Here is a 22,019-nt window from a genome sequence, read left to right on the forward strand (position 1 = left end):
TTTATTTTTTTTGCAAATGAAACTTGCCAAAGTAATTGTATCAACAAACACCTGTTGACTCAATTGTTGAGTGCAATGTACTGAAACCTTGAGGAAAGTCCCGGTGCTTTTCAGCTGGCCTCCTAAAAGTGTTCTGGGCTTTCCTCAGCAAAAATGACTGGTCTTAAAGCGGTTTTATACCAATGGAAATGCCTATAGTATATGTATATATGTGTGTGTGTGTGTGTGTGTGTGTGTGTGTGTGTGTGTGTGTGTGTATGTATGTATGTATGTATGTATATATATATATATATATATATATATATATATATATATATATATATATATATATATATATATATATATATATATATATATATATATATATATATATATCTATCTTATTTTTTTTCAAAGACACAAGTCCAAGCTATGTGTGTCAGTATTGCAGTGTATATCCCTGTATGTTGTGGTCATTCAGGTGTTTAATAGTTTTTTTGAAACTATCGATGTTCCCTGCTGAGACCGCCGCTTGTGGAAGGGAATTACACATCCTTGCCGCTCTTACAGTAAAGAAGCCGCTACGTAGTTTAAGGTCAAACCTCTTTTCTTATTTTAATGAGTGGCCACGAGTCTTGTTAAACTCTTCTCCAGAGAATAAAGTGCAGTGTTCGCAACCTTTCCTCATAACTAATATCCTCCAAACCCTTTTATTAGCTTTGCTGTCCCTCTTTGTACTCGCTCCATTTCCAGTACATCCTTCCTGAGGACTGGTGCCCAGAACTGGACAGCATACTCTAGGTGCGGCCGGACCAGAGTCTTGTAGAGCGGGAGAATTGTTTTATCTCTAGAGTTGATCGACTTTTTTAATGTATGCCAAATATTTGCTTTCTTAGCAGCAGCTTGGCATTGCCTGCCATTGCTGAGCCTATCATCTACTAGGGGTGCAATGGATCAAAAGACTCTCGGATCGTGTCACGGACCGGATCATTTTTTGGATCAGTAAATAATTATTGAATTTGCAAAAACCTATGAAAATTCCAACACCATATAGTCCCCACTGTAATATCCACAATCTCCCCCACTAATATACATCTCCCACGCTAATATTCACATCTTCCCCCAATGTAATATTGGCTGAGCATGGATCGGTATGGCTGGGTGAGTATTGGCAGGGTATTGCAGGGATGGCTGTGACTTGTCATTGTAAACAGACGGGTGCACCAAGATGGAACTAAGCTGAAGCCGCGGCCTTTCCTAAGGCCGAGACTGCGGAGCGCTCCGTGGAACACGGCGTGTGCCGATCCGAGCGGGGTGACCCGGTGCCGATCTGTTGCACCCCTATCGTCTACTAGGACCCCCAGGTCCTTTACCATCCTTGATTCCCCCCCCACCCCCCGTGTATAAATTGCTGTCCTATTTTTACATTTTTCTACATTGAACCTAATTTGCAATGTAGTTGCCCACCCCTTTAATTTGTTCAGATCTTTTTGCAAGGTTTCCACATCCTGCAGAGAAGTTATTGCCCTGCTTAGCTTGGTATCGTCTGCAAATAGAGATCAAACTGTTTACCCCATCCTCCAGGTCGTTTATGAACAAATTAAATAGGATTGGTCCTAGCACAGAACCCTGGGGGACCCCACTACCCACCCCTGACCATTGCGAGTACTCCATTTATCACCACCCTCTGAACTCGTCCTTGTAGCCAGTTTTCAATCCATGTACTCACCCTATGGTCCATGCCAACGGACCTTATTTTGTACAGTAAACATTTGAGGAACTGCCAAATGCTTTTGCAAAATCCAGATACACCACGTGCCTGGGCCTTCCTTTATCTAGATGGCAACTCTCCCCCTCATAGAGGGTTAATGGCGAGAATGATTCTTCATGAATCCATGTTGGCTAATGATACAGTTCTCATTACTAAAACCTTGTATAGAAGAGAGGGGGGACACGGAGCAGCATGGAGGGGGACAGATGCACAGAGGAGCGGAAGACACGGAGCAGCATGGAGAAGGATAGGGGACAGTCAGCCGTGATAGTGTGTGGGAGAGAAGCACTGCGCTGAAAGCCGTGGTGGGGTTATATTGACCTGCAACTCGCAATGTATGACGCGTCGACGCCTTTCGTGCACGTCGACGTATTTTCGTAATCCATTATGTCGACTCGTGGTGCGTGTGTGTGTGTGTATATTTTTTTATTTATTGTTATTGTTTCGAAGGTGTTTGTAGCATTATTCTCCCCAAAGGAATGGTTTACAAATAAAAGAAATCTCCCTAAAAAGAGTAAATGCCTTAGCTGTGCCAAACCTGGGCCTGCTTGCTTTTTCTCCCTTACATGACTAAGTAGCAAGAAAATGGTGGTATGTGTGTGAGAGATGATGCAGTTTTATAAGCCTAGGCGTACCTCAGAACGTATCTTTCCATGCAAGTCTTCCCATTGCTGTGTTGTAGTGTACCAATGCTCTTTTTGTTTTTTCTTTCAGATCCTTGCAACAATCTCATTTTTTATTTTTTTTACTTTTTTGTTTTTTACTCTCTTGCGTGTGGTTAAAGATGAAGAACGAAATTTCTGCAGTCGTATTTTTTCTGTCAAAGCTATTAAAAAATAATAGAAATTTAAGTGAGGAGGATATTGAGATCTTTTCTGAAGAACTGAGCAGAATTCTGTATGATAAATATGTTAATCACTGGTACCCGGAAACGCCAACGAAAGGACAGGCCTATAGGTATGTGTATACCAGTGAAAAATGGGGCCCTTGAATGAATCTACAACTTGTTTTTGCTTTTGACAGGTTAATTAAACCAGAGTTCCAGCCAAAAATACAACTAGGTCTTAAATATAAGACAGTCCCCCTAATTTGTGTGTATATGTGTGTGTATATATGTGTGTGTGTGTGTATATGTATGTATAGATATATATATATATATATATATATATATATATATATATATATATATATATATATATATATATATATATATATATAAATTAAAAAAAATTGTGCCTAGAGTGGATTATGTTTGTAGACCTTTTCTAATACCATTATAACTGTCCAGCGTATGTTACTGTTTTTTCTTAGATTGATCTAGGTCAAGGCTGGTGTTTTTTCTTTTATTTTTTTTTATTTATTTTTTCTGTGTTTTATGTCCGGTAGGATTAAATAAAGCAAAATGTGCACTATTGTTTTTTGGCAGTACTATGGGTACATTCAACAACTAACGTGGTATTGCTGTGATCACCAGAAGCAGGAGATTTTAATTTTGGGTTTACCTTTTGGAAGGGTATGGCAATACTTATATATATATATATATATATATATATATATATATATATATATATATATATATATATATATATATATATATATATATATATATATATATATATATATATATATATAATTATTATTTTCTGGATGCACAAAGTATAACGCATGTCAAAGTTGCCAAATTTTGCTTGGGCATTTCGATTTGTTTTACCTGTAGGTTTGCAGGGGATAATGTTTTCCACCCCCCAGCCTGCTGATTGGACAGTGAAGATGAAAAATCACATGTGATAATCTCTGCTCACTCGCATGTCTCTTGTCAGCACATGGCATGCTGCATACCTGATTGGCTTTTTATCCTGCCTTTTCCTATATCGGTGATATACAGATCGATATTAGAGAGTTCTAGACACTAAAGCCAAGTCAAATTCTGGTACTTGCATTGAAAAAGTGTTGCAAGATTTTTGTCTTCTATCTGCCTGGAGTTTCAATCAGTGCCTGTAGATTTAATCTTCCCTGAGTTTAGAGCACTATAGACAGACTGATCAGTTTGGTTAAAGGGATAGTCTATCATTTAAAAAAAAATGCATCTACATTGATTTGCATATGCTCCTATATTTACATCCAAGGCCAAGGTTAACGCAGAAGTACAGACCTTCTGTTCTGGGGCTGGAGGAAGTAAACCATGGACTACAAGTGCGGGTCGTCGCCATACTTGTTCATGGAAATCTAGTTCCTCCTCTGCAGTGGAAGATGGGACTTGTAGTCTTTCCATTCACAGTGGTCTGTATGTATCGGTGTACTCTGGAATGTAGAAGACCTGGTAAGTTATGTCCCCACCCCTTTTCTGTGCTATAAAGCCACACCCCCTCCCTTTCTCTGCAATACATTGCGTGTCTGTGTGTGGACACTTGTGCAGCAGGGTACAGCGTATGCCCATGTTTACCTGCTCGTGATTGTAAAGGTGTTCTGCTCATCCCCCGGGCAGGAAGTCCATTTGATGTCCATTGGGATGCAGTGCGTGTCCCCAAGCTTACACTATCAGTGTTCGGGGCCATGCACCCACACAGCTGTCAAATTTGGAGCAGCGCCTGTCTCTGCATCTGCTACATCCCAATAGACCTTAATGGGACTGTTTGCACAGCGACTAACAGAACACCTGTACATCTCCGTGTGGGTAAACATGTCCTTGCATGAGCATAGGCTCTACTTCTAGTATATCTATGTGAACGAAGCCTAAATGTTAATAACTAGGCTAATTGTTGTGTACCGAGAATGTAACAAACTTCCATTGGTTTTCATTCCATTCCATTCCAGTACATGTAAAATGTGTGTTTGTTTTTTTTTTTTGTTATTATTATTTTTTTTTTTCTCCCTACTTTCCTCCTATTTAAGATGTATCCGTGTGAATCGATATCAGGGTGTTGATCCAGACCTCCAGAAGGCTTGTTTCAACAGTGGCTTACTGTATGAAGAATTGGGGTTACCCAAAGAAATGACATTATGGGTGGATCCATGTGAAGTGTGTTGCAGGTGAGTTAATGTAAGGTGGTCGCAAACCTCCGAAAGTATTTGTTCAAGCACAAATTTGACAATCCCCATGTTCTTTTGATCCTCTTTAGCAAAACACAGGGATGCCCTGGTTGTACAACCATTTTATTTTACGTTTGTGTGGGATGGAGGAGAGGTATAGTAAAGCAGTGGTTTTTGCCTTGGAAAAGCACTTATTTTTTACAGAAAAAAAAATCCTAAATGGTGTTGGCTGCCCTAGGTAGTTGGAACTGCTGGTCTGTAGGACTGTGTGCTTTACTGACCTATATAGGCCATTAGGAGGCGCCAGTGTTAGACTTGGCGGCAGGAGGAGGTATGTATGTGCTGTCTTCTTTGCGGGGGGTCATTTTGACTTTCAAAGTCATTCTAATGATGGGGTTGCTTTAAAAGTATTTTAAAGTTAAACTTAAAGTGACACTTAAATCATCCACCGTACCAACCGCCCTGTGTCTGCTACTCCCCTCTGCCAATCCCTCCACTTACTTCCACTCAACTAATTACATCTTGGCCCACAGCTACATCACTAACCTTGTCTGAAAATATCAACCTAATCGTTCTCTTCGTTCCTCCCAAGAACACCTGCTCTCTAGTTCCCTTGTCACCCCCTCCCTCCCCATCTCTTCTGCTTGCCTCCGGGACTTCTCCAGAGCCTCTCCATTCTTCTAAAACTTCCTACCCCAATCTGTCTGACTAACTCCTACTCTGTCCACTTTCAGACGAAAACTGAAAACTCATCTCTTCAGAGGCTTATCCTACCACACCTAACAACTGTACATTTATTTTATCCGTTAGCCCATCCCCCAGAGTTATTACATTTTTTTATTTTTTTTTGTATTTCTTGATCCTCCCTTTTTATATTGTAAGCTCTGACGAGCGGGGCCTTCTGATTCCTCCTGCATTGTAACTGTACTGCCTGCCCTTATATTGTAAAGCGCCACGTAACTGTTGATGCTATATAAATCTATTATGATGATTATGCTGTAATTTTACCACATTTGCTAAGCTCTGAGGAAAATTCCCTGGCAAAGTGAGCAGTATTTGCCTTTAGTAAGTGTCAGTGGCAGCTGTAAAGATTTAGCTTTTTTTTTTTTTTTTTTTTTTTAATATAAAAAGCCTGTCATTGCCTGCTCTGTGCAAGGACTTTGCAAGGATCCTCTTCTGGGATGCCCGCCTAGGCTTCTGGCTCCTCACCTTCATCAGATGGCCCCATGGTGGGCCGCTTTCCACGGGGGCATCCGTGCAGGCGCACTCCTGCATCCTGCTGCTGCGTCTATTGAGACAGACAGCAGAACTTTGCATCGGGAGCCAATGGCTCTGGGGGCAACCGCAGCAAAGGTTTCTAGGTTTATCTTCACCGACTGACACCGCTCCTCTCTGTAACTAAATGGGTTTGTCAGCCTGCCATTAGGAGAACTAGGCAAAAATTGTAACACAATACACAGAACTTTAGTCCCGCCCCGGGGGGCGGACCCTGGGCTAACAACCCTCCCTGCCCCCAGGCAGAACTCAGTTTTATTTTGCCTAGTGAAGGAGCATGACCTAGGAAGCTTGCGGTCCCTTTGGTCCACTTTTTTTTTTTTTTTTTCGTTTGATGCAGGTTTGATGTTTTTTTGCGCAAGATAGAAGATCCCAGGATCTTTCATCAACTGCCGGCTGGGTGACAGGCTGGTTGAGTTATCTTTTGTAGTCTTCCCAGGTGTTCTTGCTGAATGCAGGCAGCGCTGTTCTCTGTGTGTTTTTTTTTTTTTCTTTATGGCGCTGCCCGGCGGCCATTTTGACTGTGGGAAAAGCAGGTTCCCCTTGTGAGCCTCAGCAGCCATTTTTTATAGGATTTTCCGATTTTTTTATTTTTTTTGAAGCCCGAGAGCTCTTTTCACTGCAGTTCCCTTGTGACAGCTTTACATGTGCTCGCACATGCTGTTTCCTGTGTCCACTGTGTATACAGGACACTGGATAGCTCTTCCCTGAATGCTGGTGCAAGTCTGCAGATCGTTTCACCGCTATTCTATACAGCTGCTGCCGACAGTTTCTTCACTCTGCAACTGGGTAACCCCCTAGGGACTACAGGCATGGCTAGTGACAGTCACAGAATGCCCCAGGGTGGTGAGTCTGGCGCTAGATACCCCCCCCACACGGCGGCAGCAGGAGGGTGGGACCTTCACTATCCTAAGTCCCCTCGCAGGTGGCAGACAGGGTAGGGTCAGCATGGCTTCAGAAACTGGTGTTTCTTCCCCCAAAAGCTAAGCTATTGCAACCGGGTCACCTGCGGATGGCGCTGTGCCCATGGACACCCTGACGGCGGTCCTTAACTCTTTTGTTGCTAAAATAGAGGTGGTGCGTGGAAGGAAGGGTACGCGTAAAAGGCCCCATTTCCCCCCCCCCCCCCCCATCCTCTGGGGAGAGCTCTGATGCAGACTCAGGCCCTGCTGCAGCTGGTGACCCCTGCTCTGACCTATCAGGACCAATCGGACAGTGAGGATTATTCCGGGCAGGACAAAGCGCTTATTGGAGCACTTATCACAGCTGTGCGTGATACCGGAGCCAGCGGATCCCTCTGCTGATGTATCGGTTCCTTTTGGGTCCCGCAAGCTAGCACGGTCACCTAAGGTGTTCCCATATTTAACTTATTTTGACAAGTTAATCTACAGGGAATGCGGTCGGCCGCAAAGGACCTTTTCGGTCCCCAAAAACATGGCGGTGCGTTACCCCTTTGAGGAAAGCCTTCTCAGAAATGGTCGGCTCCTCCTGTCGTCGTGAACCCCCCCAGTATCCAGGTTAAATAAAGTAACCACGATCCCGGTAGAGGGGACTCCTGCATTTAAGGATCCCAAGGACAGGAAGGCCGATGCAGTGGCTCGTTCCTTGTTTACGGTTGTGGGGTCAGCCGTGCGACCAGTACTGGCATCCGCACTGGTGTCAGACACTGAGTGGGCAAAACTTTTGCACCGCGAATTGGGAGAGCAAAACGCCTCCCCTGTCTGCGTGGAACCAGCAGACCAAATAGTGCAAGGCCTTAAGTACGTTTGTGATGCGGCCCTGGATACTCTTCCTCTGCTATCCAGGGTTTTCAGTGTCCGCTGTGGTGCTGAGGTGCCTGATTTGGCTAAAATGCTGGTCTGCTGACCAGGCATCCAAGAAAGCCCTGACCGATCTTCCCTTCCTTGGCGAGTGGCTCTTTGGAGCCTCGTTGGATGACATTAAGAATGCCACTGGTGGTAAGAGTACAATACTCCCACAGGCCAGAAAGGCTAAGGAGTCACGCCGCAGGCAAGGGCCCTCTTTTTCCGCTCTGCTTTGACAAAACGTTCCCAGCCCGACAGGACGTCCACGGACGGTCAAAAGCATCCCTGGAACCGTAAGCCTGAGAACAAAAGTGCTACTGCATGAAGGTTTGCCCCCACCCACGTATTGGGTGGGGGGGTTGCCTTCGGGAGTTTGCAGCCTGGTGGACCTCCCGGTTATCCGACCAATGGGTCTGCGACCTGATTTCCACAGGCTACAAGATAGTTTCTCTCTTGGCCGCCAAACGGATTCTTCCCCTCCAGCATACCTGCGTCCCCGGTTCGCTGGGAGACCCTGCTGGGGCAGTAAGGGACTTTCTGAATCGGGGGGTGATTGTATCAGTTCTGGATTTGGAACGCTTCCAGGGGTTCTACTCAAATCTGTTTGTGGTTCCCAAGAAGGAAGGGGTACGTCCAATCTTTGACTTAAAAGCCCTTAATCACTTTGTAAAAGTGCGGAGGCTCAAAATAGAATCAGTTTGCTCAGTAGTCGCTGCACTCCATCAAGGGGACTCCCTGGCATCTTTGGACATCCAGGATGCGTACCTGTACATACCCATATGCCTTCGGCATCAACAATTTCTGCGTTTTGGCAGTTGGGGAAGCCCATTACCAGTTTGTGGCTCTTCCCTTTGGCCTGGCATCAGCCCCCAGAGTCTTTACCAAAGTACTGGCTCCAGTATTGTCGTTGCTACGACAACACAGGATCGCGATCGTGGGTTACCTAGACGATCTCCTCCTGAGAGCATCTTACGCCTCAGAATTAGAGGAGGATGTGGCGATCACCATGCAGACTGCGAGAATTTGGGTGGCTGTTGAACCTAAAGTCTATGGTTGTACCGACCCAGCATCTGGAGTACCTGGGTTTATTATTGGACTCCAGGGAAGCGAGGGTCTTTCTCCCCTCAGACAAATTGCAGACTCTCAGATCTGCGGTCAAACTACTGATGAACCGCAAGTGGTCGTCGCATGTTTTTGCATGCGAGTACTGGGGCTCATGGTAGCCTCCTTCGAGGCAGTACCTTATGCCCAGTTCAACACCATAGTCCTGCAGAGGGAGATTTTGACAAAATAGGACAAATCTCCATTGTCCCTGGATCGACGGGTCCAGATGAGCCAGCCATTCAGGGATTCTCTGATCTGGTGGTTGAGGTCCCCGGTGATTCAGTCCGGAAAATTGTTCCTTCCTCTGCAATGGATGGTGATAACTACGGACGCCAGTCTCTCAGGCTGGGGTGGAGTGATGGGGATTCAGTCGGCTCAGGGCCTCTGGTTGACGGAAGAATCCAAGTTGCCAATCGATCTGCTTGAGTTGAGTGATCATGCTGTATCTCCACACATGGTCGACATGTCTTCAAGGACGTCTGACCAGGATACAGTCCGACAACGCCACGGCTGTGGCGTACATAAATCACCAAGGGGGTACAAGAAGTTCAGCCGCTGCTTGGGACGTCGCTCACATGCTTCGGTGGGCAGAGCATCAAGTTCCGGCCCTGTCAGACATTTACATCCTGGGGGTGGAAAATTGGCAGGCGGACTATCTGAGTCGTCAGATGCTGGACCCAGGAGAATGGGCATTGAATCCGGAGATATTCAGGCTTCTGTGTCTGAAATGGGGCACACCAGATGTGGATCTATTGGCCTCCCGTCTCAATCGGAAGGTGCCTAGATTCGTGTCCAGGATGAGATCCGTAGGCAGACGTGTCAGATGCGTTGGTGGCTCTGTGGGATCAGTACCAGCTGAACTACGCCTTTCCTCCACTGAAACTGTTGCCACGTCTGCTTCGCAGAGTGGAAGCTGAGGGCATTCCAGTAATCCTGGTTGCCCCAGATTGGCCTCAGCGGCCCTGGTACGCAGACTCGGTGCGTCACGCGGCCCCGGTACGCAGACCCGGTGAGTCTGGTGGCAGACGCTCCCTGGCGACTGCCGCTGTGAGAGGACCTCCTGTCTCAAGGTCCAATCTTTCACCCTGCTTTACCATCGCTGGCTTTAACGGCATGGCTATTGAGAGCCAGGTGCTGAGGAACCGGGGTCTGTCGGACTCTGTGATTCCTACTATGTTGAAGGTGTGGAAATCTTCATGGAAGATATACCATCGTACCTGGAAGGCCTACATCTCCATGTGTGAGGAGAAAGGATGGCATCCACGCTCCTTTTTCTGTATCCAGGATCCTGCTGTTTCTTCAGCACGGAGTAGACCAGAAGTTGGCGTTGAGCACCATTAAGGGACAAACTTCAGCCTTGGCTGTCCTTTTTAAGCGACCCCTGGCGTCTCACTCATTAGTGAGTACCTTCGCTCAGTGGGTGCGACATGTAGTCCCTCTGATGCGTCTATTACCCCCATGGGATTTGAACCTGGTGTTGGCGCTTCAAAAGCCACCGTTTGAAAACATCAGGGAGATTCTCCTGTTGAGCCTTTCACAGAAGGTGGTTTTTCTAGTGGCCATCACATCAGCCAGGAGGGTTTTGGAATTGGCGGCCTTGTCATGCAAGTCGCCTTATCTGGTCATCCACAGGGATAAGGTGGTTTTGCGTCCGCAACCGTCCTTTCTACCAAAGGTGGTTTCAGATTTTCATATCAATGAGGACATTGTATTACCATCGTTGTGTCCTAAGCTGAAGCACCCCAAAGAGGTGGCACTTCATGCTATCGATGTGGTTAGGGCTCTGAAGGTGTACTTGTCTGCCAAGGCTCCCTTTCGGAAGTCAGACTCACTGTTTTTTCGGTGGCTGGTCCAAAGATGGGCAAGGTCTTGTCGGCCACCATTTCCAGGTGGATCAGACAGCTTGTAGTCCAAGCCTACGCCTTGAAGGGGCAGGTGCCCCCCTTTCCAGTCATGGCCCACTCTACAAGAGCTATCGGAACGTCCTTGGGCTTTCCGACACCAAGCGTCTGTCGCGCAGGTGTGTAAGGCGGCGACCTGATCCATACGTTTACCAAGTTCTACAAGGTAGACTTCAGTGTATCGGCTGATGCCTGTTTTGGCCGCAAAGTTTTGCAGGCGGCCGTGTAGTTGAAATTGCGTTTTTTTTTTTTTTTTTTTCCTGTTTTTTTGATAAAACGCAGTACTGTTTGTTAATGCACTGTTGCATTACTTCCGCAAAAGAGGTTGCGGTGTTGGGGATCTCTCTTGAGAATGCCCGGTTATGACACTGCTGTTTTTTTGTGGGTTTAGTTTCACTAGTTCCCACTTGCCATGGTGGATGAAGTTTTAATGCTGTTTTTTTCCCACCCCTCGTTTGGCACTGCTTGGGGACGTCCCATTTAGTTATAGAGGAGCTGTGTCGGTCGGTGAATATAAGAGAAAATAGGATTTTTGTACTCACCGTAAAATTATTTTCTCTGTAATTCACCGACTGACACGGCACCCACCCCTCCTTTTCTCTACGTTATACTGCTTGTTGACGTACTGAGTTCTGCCTGGGAGCAGGGAGGGTTGTTGGCACAGGGTCTGCCCCCCGGGGCGGGACTAGAGTTCTGTGTATTGTGTTAACATTTTTGCCTAGTTCTAATGGCAGGCTAACAAACTCATTTAGTTAGAGAGGAGCTGTGTCGTCGGTGAATTAGGGAAAAGGATTTTATGGTGAGTACAAAAATCCTATTTTTTTTTTTTTTTTTTTTTTTTTTTCACCTTTATGCAGTGAAACTGGGACTTTACAACCTCTTTAATAGAGACATGGTCAATGTTATGTGCAGTGTAGTAGCCATTATCAGTTATTGTGCATGAATCTGCCTGCGGTATGTGGTATCCTAAATGGCACATTGTACGTCAGCATTGCCGTTTGCATGGTCTTGCAGAATACTGTATGCCTGTTGTGCTGCTTCTTGCAATTCATCAACAATAATTGTTACAATTTTTCTTTTTTTGTTTGCTGTTACAAAAAGTCCAAAAGAAATCTAGTGAAATAGGAACTCATCTAAGCAGTGTTTGGTCATGTTTTATGGCCTGCTGAGATGCACAGTGAGGAATCGGGAAAAGCAACATCCCATTCTGTAACAATCTATTTTCTGCCTACGAGGCTGCTGTGCCTCCAACAGGGAGATGCTTGGAACAGGCATCCAGCAGAGGTAGCGAGTCTGTCAACAGTAAGTGAATTCAAACGTGCTTGGGACAAACCAAGATCTATACTTGGACATTAAAGGTAAACCAAAACTTGTATCATTTTTCTTACGCAGCGCCCCCCCCCCCCCTTTTTTTTATTTTTATTTTTTTTTCTGCCATCTTTTTCGATGTTTCTATGAAGATATGGAAGAGAGGGAAACATTGAGATATACGTATATTTTCCTGTGCTTCTCAGCAGGTTTTGCCAGAGAAGAGAAAAAAAAATCTGTTTCCATGACACATTAGAACAATAGATACCTGTGTTATTAGGGTCTGATATGATTATTTAACACAAATAAAAAAATAACAAACATACCTATCCTTGCATGTTCTGTGCAATTGTTTTGCACAGTGCAGCCCCGATCCTCTTCTTTTGGGGTACTGCAAAGCCTGGCTCTCCAGGCCCCTTGACACAGACAATGGGACTCTGCCCCGCCCTGTCTCCTCATTGGCTCCCACTGCTATCAATGAAGAGAGTTACAAGAGACATCTTTTGAAGGGATAAAAGTTCAACATATTTGAAAAAACTGAGCACATTGTTAAGGTATCTTGGCCGGACATGAAGCTCTTGGAGTGGTAGTAAATGGTATAAAACCCAGAGGCTGTAGCATAGAGGAATGGCTCAAAGTATCCATGTCACTGTACAGAAATCACAGCGGGCCCTTGTGCTTCAGCATGTTGTGGACACGTCTCTTCCTCCTTTTTGGCCATTCCTTGGAAGAGACTAAAAACACACAGGAGGGTGCAAACGCCTAATGCATTATCAAGGGTTTATTGTACGTATAAAAATTACAGAAAATGGTAGAACACCATCCAGTGCAGGAGTCATGTGACCTGACAGTACCATTGTGCCATCTGACTTGTTTCTAGAATGTTCCGCCTTCTTCAGAGCCAAGAGCACACATGTCAGTTTTTGGGTCTTCATCCACTTCTATGGGCTGCCTGCACGCAGCTCCTGAGGTGGTTTTTTTTATTTTTATTTTTTTCTTCTCTCACAGTGACTCAGATCAGAGCACGAGTCTGATCACCCACCCGAATAAGCCTTAAAGCAGTGATTCTCAACCAGGTTTCCGTGGAACCCCTAGGATTCCTCCAGAGGTTGCTGGGGGTTCCTTACAGGGTTATCCTGTACAGATAAGTTCCCACTGACACCATTGATCTTTTTAGCTACCTGTAAGGAGTTAATTCTTCCCAATGACCACAAGTGTAAGGACCATTCTTCCCACTGACCATCACACTAATGTATCATGAGTTGTAGCGTTCTAATTTGTAGCAGGGGTTCCCTCAAGACTGGAGAACTATTTCAAGGTTTCCTCTGTGTTGAAAAGGTTGAGAGAGGCTGCTTTAAAGCGTATGTCAAGCCAATGAGTGGGAAAGATGAGAATACCTATCGGGATTTTACTACTATCTGGGCCTCTGTTAGAACAATCTATCCTCAGCTCATGCCCTGCTGACAAGCTTCACAAGACTGGAAGTGCGGGAAAATCTGCGTCGCATATTCAAAGCATCCTGCTGCTCTTCTAATGAAAAGGTGTGTGTGTGTGTGTGTGTGTGTGTGTGTGTGTGTGTTTTTTTTTTTTTTTTGTTTGCCTGTATTGCTGTGGGAAGGTTGCTGTCACTTTCTGCATGGTAAAAAGTTATCAGCGGGACAAGTGAGGACAGATCTCTAAAACAGCCTTGTATAGCAGTGAAAGGCTGACTGGCGGTCTATTACTTTTCCACTCAATACAAATCAGAGAGACTTGGCTGAACATCTATTTTAAGAAAGTCGTCATCTGATTTTAGCTCGCAGTATACTGGAATGTTGCACTAATACTTTGGTTTTCTGGGTAAACCAGTGAGTCATCTGCTGGGACTTGTAGTTCTGAGGTAGCTAGAGAATTAACTGTTAAGTGCATTTCAATTACACAAATGTCCTTACACTCTGTTTCTGGGGAAATGGCTGTTTTTGGTGTGTGTTGTATTGCTTGTCTGGCTCAGCCGCCTCTACCTGGAACATTGCTCAATCTAATATTCTTGTGTGGAAAATTCTGTAATGTGGCACTTACAGAGCCTCATAATGGCCGGATTAGAAAGGTACGGCATGTAACAATGTATTTGGCAGCCACATTACAAATGTTCACTGGAGTCCAGAAAGTTTGGCCCAGGCAGTTGTTACGTTAAATGCTAAACCTCTCTTGGTGGTGTAAAAAATAAAGGGCTACATTTTTAAAGTGAAAATAAACCCCAAATCATAGATTTTTATTTATATTGCAGCTTACTAGTTCTTAGATGTGGTGACTAAGAAGTTTTTTTTTTCTTAAGTATATCTTTTATTTTTACCTGGTGATCCTGAAAGTAAGTCTGCAACGCATACTAGCACTTTATGGGATAAAAGGACGCTTTAAAGGTTACACAAGCCTACGGTCTTCCAACCTGATGCTGACTGTCTTAAGCTATGGAACATATAGTTTCTCACAAAAGTGAGTACAACCCTCACATTTTCGTGAATTATATGATATGTGACAACACTGAAGAAATGACACTTTGCTACAATGTACAGTAGTGAGTGTACAGCTTGTATAACAGTGTAAATTTGCTGTCCCCTCAAAATAACACGCAGCCATTAATGTCTAAACCGCTGGCAACAAGAGTGAGTACACCCCTAAGTGAAATTGGGCACAATTGGCCATTTGTCCTCTACTGTGTCATGTGACTCATTAGTGTTACAAGGTCTCAGGTGTGAATGGGGAGCAGGTGTGTTCAATTTTGGTGTTATCGCTCTCTTACTGGTCACTGGAAGTTCAGCATGGCACTCTGAGGATCTAAAAAAAAAAAAATATCTCTATATCTATAGATTATAAGTTTAGAGTTATGCCAGGAGATTAAAGGCTTGTAAGTAGCTGTGATCAGTGGAAGCGAAGGCTGTGTGAGCTGGGACTGGGAGGCACATTGCCAAACCATCTGTAGTCCCTATAGGAAACCATCTACAATCCGGCTTGTGTTCTCTGTTACTATGAAAGTGCTTAAAAGAGAGGAAACCACATTAAAGGTGTGTTCAATGTTGAAGAATCCCTTGCTGTGTATTATATAGGGCCCGGGTCCAACTAGGGGTGCTTAGTTTTGATGGACTGACTCTGGTACCAGTTTTTCCCAACAGTAACTCCAGGATTTCAGAGCATGCCCCCTGCAATAGTTTTCAGTCAGTGCAATCTTAAAGTGTGCCCCGAGTTGTATCAACAGCACCCTTGAAAGCACCTACTGGGATAAAGACTGGCACCAACGCACCCACTCCTGCTGCAGTGTGATTAAGGACCTCTTGGCTCAGCCTGTCTCGCACAGTATGCAGTTTGCATAGTGCTTATTTTTGGGTGAGACATGTCTAGGCCTGCTGTAATGCCCTAGTTTAGTTTGTTGGTGCAAATCCTCTAAATAAGCATTTGCTTGTAAAATGTTCCCTGCCAGCTGCAATTCTATATATGCCTAGAGTATTTTGAACTTTGATCAGCAGGTGACATTGGGGTTGGTGCCGCTCTGCATAGAAACCAATCCGCTTCCAGGTTTGTGTGTTTTGTGTGTGTGTGCGTTTTGTGTGTGTGTGTGCGTTTTGTGTGTGTGTGTGCGTTTTGTGTGTGTGTGTGCGTTTTGTGTGTGTGTGTGTGTGTGTGCGTTTTGTGTGTGTGTGTGTGTGTGCGTTTTGTGTGTGTGTGTGCGTTTTGTGTGTGTGTGTGCGTTTTGTGTGTGTGTGTGCGTTTTTTGTGTGTGTGTGTTTTGTGTGTGAGGTGGGAGGCCGATGTCCTAATCATATTGTGTCCCCCATCGGATAGTGTCCGCTGTGTACTGCACATGCGCAGTACAAAGCACACACAGATTCCGAAAATAGCTGAAGATGAACGACGCCTGCACCGAGTCCAGGTTCTAGCCCCACCATCCAAGTGGACATAGTTAGAATAAAAAGAGCAGAGCATAGAGAGGCCGTGCCCAGCGAAACGAGCCCGCGAGAGGCCCTCTAATATCGGCAGCCCTATGTGCACTTGGATGGTGGGGCTACCACCTCCACTCACGGAGCAGGCGCCGTTCATCTTCTGAGATTTTCCGAAGCTCCTTCTGCTCCGTACTACGCAAGCGCTGCGCCTGCGCAGTACGGGGCGGACAGTATACGATGCCCGGACGGTATTTTGCCAGAACACCGGTTAACACAGGCAAAGTAGCTGACTTGCACATGCTCAGTTGTCTTTTATGCTGGAGAGAACAGTTGTTCTCAGATAGCCAGGTCACATGATATTGACATCACACATGTGGGCGTGTATACAGGCTGCAGTGGATCTCTCCTTCCTGAAATCTCAGCACTGGAGAAACTGCAGTTTATTATGTAACCATGGCATACAGATCATCCATAAAGGTATATAGTGCCATTTTTTTAATGTAAAAAGATGTATAAACTGGGGTGGGGGGGCGCGCGCCTGAACTGTTTTCATAGTACTGGTTTTAGTAACTCTTTAATGAACAAGCTGAAGTTAGAAGCTGATTGGCTACCATGCACAGTTGCACCAGATTTTGCATTCCAGTTTGAGTAAATCGACCCTGTGGTGTTCCGAAAATAGGAATTTCTTTTTTTTTTTTGTTTTTTTTTTACAGGTTTCCTATCAAAAGCTGGCCTAAGTCCTAATACATTCCTGGTGTAAAAAATTACTTCATAATTCTTTTTCCACAGACGGAACAATCAATGTTCCTACCAACCAGGATCCTGCTTAGGATATGTTCTGCTATTACCAATATAGCTAAAGTCTATCCATGTTTGGGCAGAGTGGGAATGGTAGGGTGTAAAAGCTCTGACCGCTATCCAGTGGTAATGATTGCGTTGTCTGTTTACGGCTGTTTTACTTTCTTGTCATACTAGGTATGGAGAGAAGAACCCCTCTTTTGTGGTGGCCAGCTTTGACAGCAAAGATGATGAAAAGATGGAGATTTCTCAGAAAGTGAATTATGCCATGGACAAAGTTACATCCGATTACCATTCCGGATCTTCATCAGAAGATGAAGTGTATATAAGTCATAAAAACACCGCACCCACTCCAGTAATACCCAGAACATGTGACATCTACCAGGTATTTGAATGAATCCGTTTTTTTTTTTTTGTTTTTTTGCATGCTTGGGGGTTATTGATCTAACAGTATAATCACCTTTAGGGAGGGATGGGCTAAAGGTTGGCTACATAATCTAAACTAATTGTGTGACTAGTTGGGTGGGGGGGTGTGTGGTGTTTTTTTTTTATTTATTTATTTTTTTTTTTTTCATACCTACCTTTTAGAACCCTTTCACACCGTGGCGGAGTTGGCTGCTCATTTTAGCAGCACTTTAGCTCTGTGTAAGCTGCGCTTTTCGGCCGCTAGCATCCCAAACAAGGTGTTAAAAGAGCCAGTGTTGTGGCACTGCCAAATCGCTTTTCAGGCACTTTAAAAGTGCTGCATATTCATTTCAATAGGCAGGGCGTTTTGGGATCGCTAGATACAGCGCTCCTAAACAGCCCCAAAGATGCTGCTTGCAGGACTTCACCTGATGTCCCACAAGCACACCGCCGGTTGTGAAGTTACACTGAAATTAATGGGATGCGGTTTTCAGGTGCTATTTCTAGCGCTAAAACATCTGAAAACTGCCTGTGTGAAAGGGGTCTTTCAGCTGCCTGCTGGCCAGTCCAGTGACATCTACATCGGTGTTGAGCAATCCTTTCTGAAGGATGCTCACATGAGATGTGCAGTGCCACTCCCCTCCTCCGCATTAAGGTGTGTCCATGACATCCTGGGCTCAGCGGAAGTATGTTCAATCCTGGCTTCTACCTGGCAAGCATTTTGTTTTGCGCACTACTTTCCCTTGCAGTAAGGCATGATATAATGTGTTTTACAGCCAGCCACTAGTTTGAAAGGGTCTATATGTACGTGGGTGGAAGGACTGTGTACGCAAAAAGATGGACACCATCCCTCAAGTGTATATACTTAAAATAAAGCAAAAAACACTCCAAGCTTTCAAAAATAGGAGATTGACGTTGGGAGATGTAGTGAGTGTCACTTCACACAAAATTTAAAATTACAAACAAATACAGCTTTAGTAGTACAATAAAAAAAACATAAACTGGTTAAAAGGAGGCCATATCTTAAATGTACAGTCAAAATGGTATAAATGCAGAGTGAAGTGGATCTAGTGTGAAAGAGGCCCTAAACCAAGTGCTTTCTGGACAGCAATACTGGCTCCCCTGCAACTTACAAACGGACAGTATAAGACCAGCACGACACAATTACACTACCCCTAAACTTATTACTCCAATCTAGCTAGCTGTTTGATCATTTCAGAGCAGTTTGGACCCTGTTTAGCATATAGGACCAAATGGCTGATGATTCCTTTCAGTTAACCATCATTATTGCATAGACAGTGCCTGCCAACATTTTTAAAAACGACAAGAGGCATTAAAACTCCTGCCCTATCCATGAAACCCTGTCCATAAACTATCCACATTTAAAACAAAATGTAACCCTTTTACAAAGTCTGCTTCAAAATAAGAACATTTAGGAGATGTGTGTCTGTCTGTCTGTATTTGACCAATTTTTTTGTGCTAAACATGTACTAGCATATAACCCTTTTTTTGCTGCCAGTCCCTGTGCTCCATTTGTACACTCGGATGGAAGCAATTTTCCATTGCTTTATTTTCCCTTACAGCGTTCAGAGTTTAAGACCCCCCCCCCCCCCCCCCCCAAAAAAAACATCTATTTTCTGAAGCATATGACCGGTACAATACAAATAAGGTGCCATGGCTTTTTAGGGCACAATATTTGCGCAAATGTTAATCAAAACCAATATTTTCATTTTAAAAATCCCTAAAATCATTCGCAGATAAACAGTACATTTTACAAAATTCCTACTAAATATAAAAGCTAACCCGTATTGCATTAACAAATAACAAATATTTGTAATTTTTAAATTGCGCCTTTTTGCAAAATGTTGAAAAAAACTGAACGTATACAAAAATGTAAATCATGTTTCTGAAAATCCTGAAAGATTTCATTGTTCCCTTTACAGCTTTCAGAGTTTAATGACCCCACCCAAACCATATTTTCTGAAGTCATAGGATCAGTAGAATAAAAAGTACTACTGTTTTTTTAAGGCCCCATGATATTTGTGCAAATGTTTATCGAACAATATATTTGCGAAAAATGTCCTAAAATTTTCGCAGATATAAACAGGAAATTTTACAAATTTCCTGCTAAATTACTACTAAATATAAAAGCTTAACCTGTATTGAGTTAATGAATAACAAATATTTGTAAATTTTCAATTGCACCTTTTTGAGAAATAGTGAAAATTGGACATAAGCAAAAATTTCTTTAAATTTAATTAAATTTCTTAAAAAAATTTTGACGTTTTCCTTTTTCACTTGCAGCTTTCAGAGTTTGTAAAGTCCCCCCCAAACCATACATTTTCCAAAAGCACATGGCCAGTAGACTAAAGACGGTGCTACTGATTTTTAAGGCACTGTGATATTTGTGCAAATGTTTATCAAAACAATATTTTATCTAAAAATACACTAATTTTTTTAATAGCGGATTCATACATGGCAAAATGTACAAAATTCCTAGTAAATATAAAAGTTAAAACTGTATTGAGTTAAAAACAAATATTTGTAGATATTTTAAAATTGCACCTTTTTTGTTAAATGGTGAAACCTGAAGGTACGCAAAACTGTAAATAAACAATTTACTCAAAATCCGAAGGTTACCATTTTTCACTTACAGTTTTCAGAATTTGAAAAGAGCCCCTCAAACTAGACATTTTCTGAAAGCCCATGACCTGTAGAATAAAAAAAATTCTACAGATTTTTTTTGGGCCCCGCAAGACTCACGCAAATACACTAAAATCATTACTAGCGCACATAAACGCAACATAACTTACAGGTGTTCCGTGCATCCGTGTACAGGCAGTCCCATTTATGTCAATTGGGATGCAATAGCTGCACAGGCATAGCTGCTGTTTCCAATCTGACATCCGCGTGGGTCGCCACCCCGAACGCAGACAGTGTTGGGTCAGGGACATGCATGCGGACCTACATGGATGTAAAATTGGGAGCAACAGCTCTATTCGTGCAGTTGCTACATCTCAAATGACATCGAGGGGATCGCCTGCACAGAGACGCGGAGAGGCTGAGTGCGGGTGTACCAAGGCGGGGTTGCCGTCCCCCAAAAGTCACTAAGTTTTACTAATATATAATATAATTTTTTTTGTGGAGGGGAGGCTGGGGCGGTCATATCTGAGGTTAATAACTTATCAGTGGGTTGTAATCAGAATTATAGAATTGTTCAGCACAGTCTGCTATAAATTTTGCTATGCGTTTATGGTCATTGTAGTGACCATGGCTTGTAGGAGAGGGAGAAATGAGGTTTGTATGGCATACAGGCCTGGCAGTGAAAGACGTACATTTTTCTTTTATAAGGCTGGTGTGTAGGGACACCAATTTACCACACTGGCCACAAACCGTTTTTGCACTCTTCCATTATGCACTTTACTGTGCAAGGAATAGTTGACAAGCTGTGCAGAAAATGGAGCTGAGGTCATGTTTAACCACTTTCAGACCGGACCAATTTGCTGGTCAAAGACCAGACCACTTTTTGCGATTCGGCACTGCGTCGCTTTAACTGACAATTGCGCGGTCGTGCGACGTGGCTCCCAAACAAAATTGACGTCCTTTTTTTCCCACAAATAGAGCTTTCTTTTGGTGGTATTTGATCACCCCTGCGGTTTTTATTTTTTGCGCTATAAACAAAAATAGAGCGACAATTTTGAAAAAAACGCATTATTTTTTACTTTTTGTTATAATAAATATCCCCCAAAAATATATAAAAAAACATTTTTTTCCCTCAATTTAGGCCGATATGTATTCTTCTACATATTTTTGGTAAAAAATCGCAATAAGCGATTGATTGGTTTGCGCAAAAGTTATAGCGTTTACAAAATAGGGATAGTTTTATAGCATTTTTATTAATAATAATTTTTTTTTTTTTTTACTAGTAATGGCGGCGATCTGCGATTTTTATTGTGACTGCGACATTGTGGGGGACCCATCGGACATTTTTGACACATTTTTGGGACCATTGTCATTTATACAGTAATCACTGCTATATAAATGCAGTGATTCCTGTGTAAATGACACTGGCAGTGAAAGGGTTAACCAGTGGGTGGCAGTGTAGGGGTTAAGTGTTCCTAGGGGTGTGTTACTAACTGTGGGGGGGTTGGGCTTTCATTTAGTGTACACTGATCTCTGCTCCAATCACATGGAGCAGAGATCAGCGTCACTAGTTGCTAGGCAGAATGGGAAAATGTTTATACAGCATTTCCTCCATTCGGCCGCTCCGTGAGACGATCGCGGGGATGCCCGCGGCGATCGAGTCCGCGGGTCCCGCGACCGGACTCACGGGGGTCCCGACCAGCGCGGGAGCGCGCCGCCGGCGGCGCGCTCCCGACGGCACGGCGGCAACGAATATTGGACGTACATGTACGCCAATATGCCTGCCCGTGCCATTCTGTCGACGTACATCGTCGTGCGCTGGTCGGGAAGTGGTTAAATCTCATATCTTCTCATTTTCCTTTTTTTTTTTTTTTTTTTTTTTTTTTGCATTTGAATGTCAGGCTCATTTTGCTCCTAAGCAACAGCAGTAACTGGTTCTAAAATAAGCTGTATGTAGAGGACTGCCTTTGTACAGCAGTGTGGTGTGAGGCTGCCGCCTGGAAAGAGCTTGGTGTAGACAAATCAATTCCTAATAAACATTCTGTATCCTGTAACCATAAGAAATCTGATGGACATGAGATCACTG

General features: G+C 43.8%; 1 protein-coding gene across 1 annotated transcript in view; it reads left to right on the forward strand.

Annotated features, from left to right (window-relative positions):
* BTG3 (BTG anti-proliferation factor 3) overlaps window positions 1–22,019 on the forward strand; it is a 48,552-nt gene that overhangs the window by 23,079 nt on the left and 3,454 nt on the right. The window contains exons 2-4 of the mRNA XM_077480056.1: window positions 2,465–2,707; window positions 4,643–4,780; window positions 17,063–17,270. Coding sequence (XP_077336182.1) covers window positions 2,535–2,707; window positions 4,643–4,780; window positions 17,063–17,270 — 519 coding nt within the window. The 5' untranslated portion in view covers window positions 2,465–2,534. The remainder of the gene's footprint in view (window positions 1–2,464; window positions 2,708–4,642; window positions 4,781–17,062; window positions 17,271–22,019) is intronic.

Source organism: Lithobates pipiens, unplaced genomic scaffold, assembly GCF_037356315.1.
Source record: "Lithobates pipiens isolate NorthernLeopardFrog02 unplaced genomic scaffold, aLitPip1_a1.2 Scaffold_16, whole genome shotgun sequence".
In the NCBI taxonomy this organism is placed as follows: domain Eukaryota; kingdom Metazoa; phylum Chordata; class Amphibia; order Anura; family Ranidae; genus Lithobates; species Lithobates pipiens.